Source organism: Berghia stephanieae, chromosome 2 (genome assembly GCF_034508935.2).
Source record: "Berghia stephanieae isolate SIO BIC M18660-M18661 chromosome 2, UCSD_Bste_1.3, whole genome shotgun sequence".
NCBI lineage: Eukaryota > Metazoa > Mollusca > Gastropoda > Nudibranchia > Aeolidiidae > Berghia > Berghia stephanieae.
The window spans coordinates 106,546,880-106,559,354 of NC_088361.1; the positions used below are offsets into that span (position 1 = coordinate 106,546,880).

General features: G+C 35.3%; 1 protein-coding gene across 3 annotated transcripts in view; it reads left to right on the top strand.

The window, feature by feature from the left end:
• The window catches only part of LOC144966168 (serine/threonine-protein kinase 32B-like), a 171,426-nt gene that overhangs the window by 99,892 nt on the left and 59,059 nt on the right, over positions 1–12,475 (top strand). For all 3 annotated transcript variants that reach the window (XM_078902308.1, XM_078902307.1, XM_078902306.1), the window contains exon 3: positions 8,703–8,758. In XM_078902308.1, the coding sequence (XP_078758434.1) occupies positions 8,703–8,758 (56 nt within the window). The remainder of the gene's footprint in view (positions 1–8,702; positions 8,759–12,475) is intronic.

A 12,475-nucleotide genomic window follows, 5' to 3' on the forward strand; every position in this document is an offset into this window, starting at 1 on the left:
ATTTACATAGTGCAATATCCAGTAAACGTGCTCAAAACGCTTTACAGTGGGTTCCCAACCAACAATAACACTTAACTATGACGAGACATAGCGCCTGTTATGCGATATTACAAGTTGTTGTTTTTTTTTCTCCGACAAAGATAACACTGTTTCCAGCCAGGTCCTCATTTTACACCTGACTGCGGTGAGAGAATGTGAGTAAGGAGCCTTCTCCAAAGACTCAGCTATGCAACGCTCAGAGCGGGATTCAAAGCTTGGACCCTCCGATCCGAAAGCGATTGTAAAACCACTAGACCACATAGCCGCACAACAATTAATAAATAAGTTAATGAATAATTTTAAAAAATTGAGCTTTATATAGAGCAATATCCACTAAATGTGCTCAAAGCGCTTTGCAAGGGGTCCCTGGTCAACAGCAACATTTAACACGTAGGACGGGACATGACGCCTGTTATGCGATATTACAATTTTTCGGACAAAGACAACGCTGTTAACGGCCAGGTACTCATTTTACACATGAGTACGGTGATAGAATGTGAGAGTAAAGAGTCTTTTCCAAGGACTCAACTATTCACCGAGCGCGAGGCTCGAACCCAGGACCTTCCGATCCGAACGCGAGTGTCATACCACTAGACCACATAGATTATTAAATAAATAAATAAATAAATAAGTAGAGCAATAAATACATAAATATATAAATTAGTTAAATAGATTAAATAAATATAAATTTGAGAGAATTCCGCTGAAAATGAAAACTTTTTGTCGTGTGGTTGGTTTCTCCATTCTTTTTAAACACCAGTATTATGTTTGTCACCACCGCTGCCTCCTGCTTCTTCCCCGTGACGAAGAGAGAAAATTAAATTCGTGTCTGTTAGTCTAAGCCTTGGCACTTCTTTTTTTAAATCCCACCAGTAGAAAACATCAAGAGGCTCGAATAGGAGGAAGACTGTGATGGCTTGATTTGATGATCACAGCGCCTTTTTTTTTTTTTTTTTTCTAAATTGAAAATCCCCTGGGCTATAATCAAATCATCAAAGGCTGGCTCAGGTGGTGGCTTAAGCCTTTTCCGAGGTAACTGTGTAACTGAGTCGAGTTGAGATATTTATGAGCAGCATTCATTCAATGTAGGTCCAATATCACCGTTAATGATAATGGCTGGGACTCCTCCTTTTCTATCTATAAGAAATGATTGTACTTAAAAACCTTACTATGTACGTCATGACTTTAGCCACATCAATCTATCTATCTATCTATCTATCTATCTATCTATCTATCTATCTATCTATCTATCTATCTATCTATCTATCTATTTATCTATCTATCTATCTATCTATCTATCTATCTATCTATTATCTAATCTATCTATCTATTATCTATCTATCTATCTATCTATCATATCTATCTATCTATCTATCTATCTATCTATCTATACTATATATCTATCTATCTATCTATCTATCTATCTATCTATCTATCTATCTATACTATCTATCTATCTATCTATCTATCTATCTATCTATCTATCTATCATCTATCTATCTATCTATCTATCTATCTATCTATCTATCTATCTATCTATCTATCTATCTATCTCTATCATTATCTATCTATCTATCTATCTATCTATCTATCTAATCTATCTATCTATCCATCTATCTATTATCTATCTATCATCTATCTATCTATCTATCTATCTATCATCTATCTATCTATCTATCTTATCTATCTTCCACTATCTATCTATCTATCTATCTATCATCTATCTATCTATCATCTATCTATCTATCTAATCTATCTATCTATCTATCTATCTATTATCTATCATCTATCTATCTATCTATCTATCTATCTATCTATCTATCTATCATCTATCTATCTATCTATCTATCTATCTATCTATCTATCATCTATCCATCTATCTATCTATCTATCTATCATCTATCTATCTATCTATCTATCTATCGATCTATCTCTCTATCTATCTATCTATCTACCTATCTCTCCCTCTACTTTATATATATATATATATTATTATATATATATATATATATATATATTATATATATATGTGTGTGTGTGTGTGTGTGCCCCCCCCCTCTCCTCCACCTCTCTCTCTCTCTCTCTCTCTCTCTCTCTCTCTCTATCTATCTTCTCTTCTCTTCTCCCTATATTTCTTTCTGTTTAGTTCATAGAATTAAACGAATGAGAATACGTACGAAGCCTAAAAAGTGTCCACCAATGAAAGCATTCAGCGCCATTTTGTTATTGGCTGAGAATGTAGTAATTACCATTCATTCGGTATCTATGTCAACATAACGACACAAGAAAAACAACAAACAATATCAAAATCCACAATAAAATGTTTCAGAACTATTGCGTATATTTATGGCACAACGAAGCTGTCAAAAAATGAAGTTAGAGATGTGTGTAATCATGTATTATAATAACCTGTAATGTGTTTTCCAACCACCACATCATCTACTACTACAATCACCACCACAATATCATCACTAACACTACTACTACAACCACCAGCCCCACATCATTATCACTACCACTACTACTACACCACCACCAGCACATCATCATCACTACCACTACTACAATCACCACAACCACATCGTCATCACTACCACTACTACTGCAACCACCACACCATATCATCATCATTACCATTATTACCACAACCACACCACCACTACTACTACAACCACCACCACATCACTACCTCAACTACTACAACCACCACCACAATAGCATCACTACCACTACTACTACAACCACCACAACCACATCGTCATCACGACCACTACTACTCCAACCACCACCATATCATTACCATTACCACTACTACTGCAACCACCACTACCACCATATCATTACCATTACCACTACTACTGCAACCACCACTACCACCATATCATCACAATTACAACTACTACTACAACCACCACAAACACATCATCATCACTACCACTACTACTACAACCACCACCACATCATCATCACCATCACTACTACTACAACAACAACCACCACCACATTATCATCACTACCACTACTACTACTGCAACCACCACCACCATATCATCATCATTGAAATATTTTTTTTTTAATTGAGCTTTATATAGTGCAATATCTACTAAATGTGCTCAAAGCGCTTTACAAGGGGTTCCTGGTCAACATTTAACATGTAGGACGGGACATGACGCCTGTTAGGCGATATTACAATTTTTCGGACAAAGAAAGACAACTCTGTTAACGGCCAGGTACTCATTTTACACCTGAGTACGGTGAGAGAATGTGAGTAAAGAGCCTTTTCCAAGGACTCAACTATGCGCTGAGCGCGAGGCTCGAACCCAGGACCTTCCGATCCGGAAGCGAGTGTCATACTACTAGACCACATAGCCGCATAATTACCACTACTACTACAAACACCACCACCACATCATCATCACGACCACTACTACTACAACCACCACCACCACCATATCATTACCATTACCACTACTACTACAACCACCACCACATCATCATCACTACCACTACTACCACAACTACAATCATCACCACCACCACATCATCATCACTATTACTACTACAACTACAACCACCACCAACACCACATCACCTCACTAACACTCAGTACTACAATCACTACCATTAGGTTTTGGAGCTTTACTTCATTTGAAATAAGGAAACTTCGGAATTGTATTTGGCATTGTGTTCATATATCATAATATAATTCTAATCAGTTATCTATTTAGAACTAGATACTATACAATATGTATGCCAAATACCACCCCAATTCCCCTTTCTTGTGTGCGGGAATTCCTCTTTCGGCATTGAAATTGAGTGTGAGAGAGTCATCACTACACACATAAACAACAGAAACAATTTAAAAACAAGACTATGACACGCAACCACTCACACACGAGGCTATACTATTTATCCTTTTCTGTATATAGAATAGGACAAGACAAACAAGAGCTTGACTCTCGCTACACTTCGCATTGATGTTTGTCGTCTCACGAGTTCAACTCTCGGTCGACCTGTCAATATTCCTTTTTGCCTCGGACGTAATCATTAATAGAATGTTGTGTGGTTTTGACCGTGAAGAAAACCTTAAGAAGTCACATTTATATCATTTTAGAGAGATCGTTTTGAATAATTTTGAGTTAAACGAGCGAGCAGCAACTTGTTTTCATGAACGGCCGATCAGCGCTTGTTTACTATAGTAACGCGATTCCCAGCCAACATCAAAATGGCGAATATTTTTCTCATCGAGGCCGCTGGTTGGTTAGCCAATAAGAGCACCGTACGGTTTCCATTGGGTAAATTCCTTGGTTTAGTTACAAAGAAAAAATAACCAATTCGTCGATTTTTTTCATCTTTAATAGGACCCCGTCCCTAGTCCTTCTGCCCTATATCCGTTATTCTTTCGTTTGTCTACAAATACATAATATTGATATGGCATCTATCTCTCAGCTCCCTATCAATCCACAGTGGACGTCTTATTGGTCGATTTAGTAAAAGCCTAAGATCATATCCCATTCATAGCTCTATCAAAGGCCCATCCGCCTAAAGACGGTATACAAGCTATTTCAGGGATAAGGGCCATCAGGGGTGATGGAGAATTAGATGTCTACCGTTATTGTGGTTATAACCACCTAAGCCCCAATCAGCGCTGTGATTACAGATCACCATCAACGATGTATAAATGTCCTCGTATTGTCGGCATTTCATTCATCTCGCTATTGGATTGTGCTAGATAACTCCATTTCCTGTGATTTATCTATCTTGGTGTTTTATTGTTGGCACATCCTCATTTCTCATGTTTTCATAATGTGCTCTTTTCTCCATTCTTCTTCTTCTTCTTGTTCTTCTTCTTGTTCTTCTTGTTCTTCTTCTTGTTCTTCTTGTTCTTGTTCTTCTTGTTCTTGTTCTTGTTCTTCTTCTTCTTCTTCTTCTTCTTCTTCTTCTTCTTCTTCTCTCTTTCTTCTTCTTCTTCTTCTTCTTCTTCTTCTTCTTTTCTTCTTTTCTTCTTTCTTCTTCTTCTTCTTCTTCTTCTTCTTCTTCTTCTTCTTCTTTTCTTCTTCTTCTTCTTCTTCTCTTCTTCTTCTTCTTCTTCTTCTTCTTCTTCTTCTTCTTCTTCTTCTTCTTCTTCTTCTTCTTCTTCTTCTTCTTCTTCTTCTTCTTCTTCTTCTTCTTCTTACTACTATACTACTACTACTACTACTACTACTACTACTACTACTACTACTACTACTACTACTAATACAACAACTGCTACTACTTCTTCTCCTCCTCCTCCTCCTCCTCCTCCTACTTCTTCTACTACTACTACTACAACTACTACTACTACTCCTCCTCCTCCTCCTCCTCCTTGTTGTTGTTGTTGTTGTTGTTGTTGTTGTTCTTCTTCTTCTTCTTCTTCTTCTTTTTCTTTTCTTCCTCTCTTACCTCTCCTCCTCATCTTCCTCCTCCTCCACCTCCTCCTCCTCCTCCTCCTCCTCCTCCTTCTCCATGTGTAATTGTGTATTGATGTGGGTTAGAAATCATTTGAATAGTCATCTTTTTGACACCGTGAATTTGTATATGTCAAAATTGATGTAGTATCAGAATGGTAACTAATGGATCCCCATCCGTTTATACTTGTTTTTATGATCGGTTTGTGACCCAAGAAATTAGGAAGCACTGATGGAGCCAGAATATGATATCTGATATTTGTGCCTCAAGCGATTGCGTTCTGCATTTCTATTTTCATTGGCTCATACATGTCTTACCAGAAATGATAAGACATTAATCTCCCTGAGTGTATGAAAGATTAAAGTTTATGACTTAAAGTATTACTTTATGTTATTGTTTTACGTAGTCGCAATGACACTTCTACCATCATCATCCTTCCACTCTGAAATTATGTGTTTCATAGTAAAAATCCATAGGGTTTTCCTTTGGGTGTTTCATTTTTACGAGACGACACCCGATGTGACCCGACGGGACCCGACGGGACCCGACAGAGTTATGGGAAGTCAACCAGGGACTCAGGGATGTGTACACCAGTGGGGAAATGAACCTGGGACTGTGGGAGATGGATACCAGTGGGAATTGAAGTCGGACTATGGGAGGTAGGCACTAGAGGAAAATGAACCTGAGACTATAGGAGGTGGGCACCAATGGGTAATGAACCTGGGGCTACCAGAGATAGATACCAGTGGAGAGTGAAGACGGGAATATTAGGGGATTTTTACACCAGTGGGGAGTGAACCCAGAAGGGTACTTCTTTATTCCTAAATATCCTCCTCCCATAGTCCCAGGTTCACTATTGTCCATTTCCCCGAGTCCCCAGTAACTTCCCAATTCTGCCCACTTCCCATAATTTTGTCGGGATTTATCGGGTTTCGCATTTTGTTTTACCCCCCCCCCCCCCCAAAAAAAAAAAAAAAAAAAAAGAACAATAAAAAAGCCAAACAAAACAAAAATAAAAACCAAACAAAACAAAAGAACAAAAACAAAACAAAACAAAAAACAAACAAAAACACCGTTAAAACTATTTCAATTGGAATTTTCTCCTTTAAAAAGTATCTGTCTGATTTCCTTAGTTCTTTAACTTATGAGTCAAGGGCTGAACCATCGGGACCCTTGATAATCAGTTAGATATTGTTTTGGACTACAGATTTGCATATCAGAGTTTCGTATAACTAGAAATTGTTTTTATAATAAAATTATTTTATTACAGTTCTTAAAGCTGTACATTCGTTAACCATAGCTTGTGTATATAAATTGTGCTGTTTGGTGGAAAATAGATCAACGTTGACGCCATTAACATTTCTATTTTTTCCAACATTATTCAATCTCCCTGATTATGGTGTCCTTGAAATTTTAGAAAGATCGGCTTATCCTTCATTCTCGATGAGATTAATATTTGAACCCCTCTCGTAATAGAGATGAGTAATAGTAATATCTGTCATACCCTAGGACACAACAAGATGATTCAAGTGTAACAATTTTTTTTTTTTGTCGTCCGCACACACTTTTTTCATGCTCGAGACTATTTTGATTTCTCGCAAATCAAGAATTCTCTACAACAAGCTGACTACTATATATATATATATATATATATATATATATATATATATATATATATATATATATATATATATATATATATATATATATATATATATATATATATATATATATATATACAATGTATCTATATATAGGTAGATAGATAGCTAGATAGATAGACAGATAGATATTATATTATGTGCTCACCACTTGGGTATAATATTATAACAATATTATTGTGAAGAGATGACTGTAATCATATTAGTATTAGGAATACCAGTACAGCTTTCAATGCCTAGTCCTATTCCTGATTTTGGATAATCTAAAACGGTAGGGCGTCTGAAGATCTCTGTCTTATATGGCTTATTTCTCTCTGGCTTAGCGGTTTGCCCCAGGGAGCATGAGGAGAAGAGGTGGGAAGGGGGGTGGGGGGAGGGGGACAGATAACACAGTAGTCTGGGGGTGGGAAGGGGGGGGGGGCACAGATAACACAGTAGTCTGGGGGGTGGGAGGGGGGGGGGGGGGGTAAAGCAATGCCGACTCGTACGTGGTAGAAATTTGGTCAAGGAAATTATTCCAGTTTTCGATGATAAAGCAAAAACCCAAATAATGAGTGAATGCGTTTCCATTCCTTTCTTCGTGTTGATTTTTTCAAAGCATCGCTTGTGTTTTATCTAGAATCCAGCGCAATTTTTCAGACAGATTTGGGACATCTTTGGTGAGGGACAAAAATCAGAAAAAGTGAAGTTAAATGATGGATTTCCAGGCATAGTATTGTATTTTTCCTCTCGCTCTGTCGGGCACTGCACCTTATACATATTTCCCTAACTGTTGGTGCCTCTGTGTGTGTGTGTGTGTGTTTGTGTGTGTGAGAGAGAGAGAGAGATTGAGTGAGTGAGAGAAAGAAACAGAGAGAGATAGAGAGTCGACAGAGACAGACAGAGAGTCGAGAGAGAGTCTTAAGAGGGGAGAGAGACAGAGAGCGAGAGAGAGAGAGAGAAGAGAGAGAGAAGAGAGAGAGAGCGAAGAGAGAGAGAAGAGAGAGAGAAGAGAGAGAGAGAAGAGAGCGAAGAGAGAGAGAAGAGAGAGAAGAGAGAGAGAAGAGAGAGAGAAGAGAGAGAGAGAAGAGAGAGAGAGAAGAGAGAGAGAAGAGAGAGAGAGAAGAGAGATAGAGAGAGAGAGAGAGAGAGAGAGGGAGAGAGTAAGAGAGAGATCACCAATGTCGTACAGCCAGGCCCAGATTGCTTCGTTGTCATTCTCTAGACCATATCTCCGAGTTCAAACTTTTGTCTCGACATCCTGTCTACAAAATCCCTTGTCCTTTACAATACATAAATAAATAAATAAATAAATAAATAAATAAATAAATAAATAAATAAATAAATAAATAAACAAATAAATAAATAAAAGAAATAAACTATCAAAAATAAACAAAGAAAAAAAAACCAACAAAAAACAAAAGACAACCCCGAAACAAATCAGAAAGCCTTGTTTGATCCACGAGATTATGTAACTATCGCAATATTATTCACTGTGCTCATAATATAAAGTATTCGTGTAATTTTTAAATCTTTAATTTATTATTGTGCCTTTTCTCTTCTTTCCACCCATGTTCTCCTTTGGTGACACAGTCAATTTCGACCACTTCCAAATTCTCAGAGCGATCGGCAAAGGCAGCTTCGGAAAGGTGAGTGATTTAAAATAATCATGAATTTGTTTAAAGTAAGTAGTCTTATTAGGAACAGGGTGTCCATTTAGCTGGAATAATTAACAATGTGAAATAGAATGTAAACTTCAATTTGATATACTAAAACATATAAAATGGACGTTTCGGGGTTCCCCTTTCTCAACAAAACAGGATGAATGAAACACTACAGACGAATGAGATAATGTGGTAGTAGCGTTGTTAAGATGTATCTGTAGTGTTTCATTCATCCTGTTTTTTCGATAAAGGGGAAACCAGAAACGTCCATTTTATCTGTTTTCGTATATTAAATTGAAGCTTACATTCAATTTCACATTGTTATCTACTTCTTCGAGTTTCTGGTGCCACCATTTACATGACCCATTTAGCCGGAGTCAAAGACAGTCCTTGGCCGGAGTACATTCCGATTATATAACATTTAACAACAGAGTAACGATAGCCTCCTCCCCGTTGTAAATAATGCCACTCTATTTAAAAGTACTTTCCGACAGATCTAGCAGATCCAGATATTCATCGCTGATGGGTTCACAGAAGAGTCGTAAAAAATCCCCAATTGAACACATATTATGTTACAGTGAATGACATAATCAGTCGGATGGTGAAAAGGGATGAACTGAGATATTGCCACGTTTAGTTAGAAGGTCAATTTTTATCCAAAATGAGTTCGTGTCATAAATTATTAAATCAACCCTTTTTGTACATCTTCGGAAAATATCAAAGCTTAATTTCACATTTAAATATTTTTACAGCTAGTCAAGTTGAAAAAGTATGAAATTTGAAAAAAAAAATTGCTGGATACCTTTCCCAAACATCTGACCATAACTTCAAGAAAAATCACCCGATTTACTTCAAATAAAGATTTTAAAATGCTCTGGGGAGAATATTATTTCTGAAAATGGAAAAAAAAAATACAAATCCAAAATTTTCACCTCCAGGCTGATTATGTCATACACTAACACATATTAGTTCTACAACTTATGAGTCAAGGGCTGAACCATCGGGACCCCTGATAATCAGTTAGATGAGGAATAATATTGTTTTGGACTACAGATTTGATTAGCAGAATTTCGTGTAACTAGAAATTGTTTTTATAATAAAATCGGAAAACGCCATTAGAACGAATTTCGTGCATGCTTTGTAGGCGCGGTCGAAGGAAGAGTTTAGGCATTGGGCAACTGATTTATGCTCAGGTATGTGATGATTACATTACGAGTTCTCCTTCCTAAATATGGAATTGACCTTGCAGCTTGTCTTTGGTTCGAATGGGCCCAGATTCGAATCTATCACTAGGTTTTAAGGCTCTTTATAAATTGTGTTGCAAACAGACTTTATGATGGTGGTTTAACCTTAAAAACCGCAAATATGTTAAACATTGCACTTAACTATGTTTTGAGTGAAATAATGCCATGGTGTATTAAGGATAGTTGACTTTTCAATCTTTATCACCAGAAGTTGTCATTTAACCCTATCCTTACCACCAATAGCACAATCGTCACAGTTTGTTACGACGCAATATACATTTTTTTTTCTTATTCAGGTTTATTCTGAACATCACAAACTTTGAAACATGATCTTTGTTTAATTAATAAGAACATAAAGTTATTCTATAGAGAGTTTTTTTGAGTTTAAAGAATCAATTTTTCTGCAGGGCAAGTCTGCCATTTTGTGAAAATATTGAAAATGATCGGTGAGGAGAGAGTTAAAGCCACGAGGTCATTTGAGCCGGAGTCAATCCCGGTTTTGAGGTCTGAGAATTGTATTGATTTTTCCTTGCTACCCTTAGGAAAGACCGTTATTCAAAAATGCTTCTATCAGATCTGCACAGTGTCACAACAGAGCCATAACTAAATCCACTATTAATATATAACACATTAGGAATCCATTATTAACAAAACAAGTCAGAAAGGTGATCATAAAGAATAATTAAATGGAAAGTAGAGACAAAAGGCAATAAAAAAGTAATTAATTTTTTTTTAATTGAGATTTTATAAAGCGCAATATCCACTAAACGTGCTCAAAGGGCTTTACAAATGGTCCCTGACCAACAGCAACACTTAACAAGTAGAACGAGACATGACCCCTATTTCCGACATAGACGACGCTATTGACGGTCAGATACTCATTTTACACCTGAGTACGGTGAGAGAATATGAATAAAGAGCCTTTTCCAAGGCTTCAACTATGCGCATACATACACACACACATACATACATACATACATACATACATACATACATACATACATACATACATACATACATACATACATACATACATACATACATACATACATGACAGACAGACAACTACAACAGTACAGACAGACATACATACATACTACTACATTACATACTACTACATACATACATACATACATACATACATACAACAACATACAGACAACAACATACATACAACAGACATACATCACAACATACAGACAAACTATACACTTACTACTACTACATACATCATACATAATACATTACATACATACATACATACATACATACATACATACATACATACATACATACATTACATACATAATACTTACATTACTTACTACATACATACATACATACATACATACATACATACATACATACATACATACATACATACATACATACATACATACATACATACATACATACATACATACATACATACATACATACATACATATACATACATACATTACATACATACATACATACATACATACATACATACATACATATCAAAATTGTTTATTTCAGGGAATATACATGATAATGTAACAAGGGTAACATATTCATTGACATAATACCATTTCCTAAAATAATGTACAATGTATAGAGCTGGAGTATTAATTTGAACAGTGAAGTTTCAGACTCTGCCACAGAATGTCCCAGAGGTAATAATGATATTAGTGTTGATGACGATGATAATGATAATGACGACGATGATGACGATGATGACGATGAAGATGATGATGATGATGATGATGATGATGATGATGATGATGAAGATGATGATGTTGATGATGATGAAGACGATGATGACAATAACAGTGGTGGCTATGGCGGTGATGGAGACGACGACGATGAGAGTAACAACGGTAGCAATGATATTAATAATAATAACAACAACAACAAAATAAAATAATAATAATAATAATAATAATAATAATAATAATAATAATAATAATAATAATAATAATAATAATAATAATAATAATAATAATAATAATAATAATAATAATAATAATAATAATAATATATAATAATAATAATAATAATAATAATCCCTATCACTATAATATTAATAATAATGTTGATAATTGTGGTGATGATAACAACAGTACTAATAATTACGATGATGATAATAATGACAATAATAATAATAATAATAATAATAATAATAATAATAATAATAATAATAATAATAATAATGATGATGATGATGATGTTGATGATGATGATGATGATGATGATGATGATGATGATGATGATGATGATGATGGTGATGATGATGATGATGATGGTGATGATAAAAATAATAATAATAATAATAATAATAATAATAATAATAATAATAATAATAATAATAATAATAATAATAATAATAATAATAATAATAATAAACAGTATTGAAAAATTAAATCGATTATTACAATCATATACAAATTGATATATTTGGAATATTTGACAAATA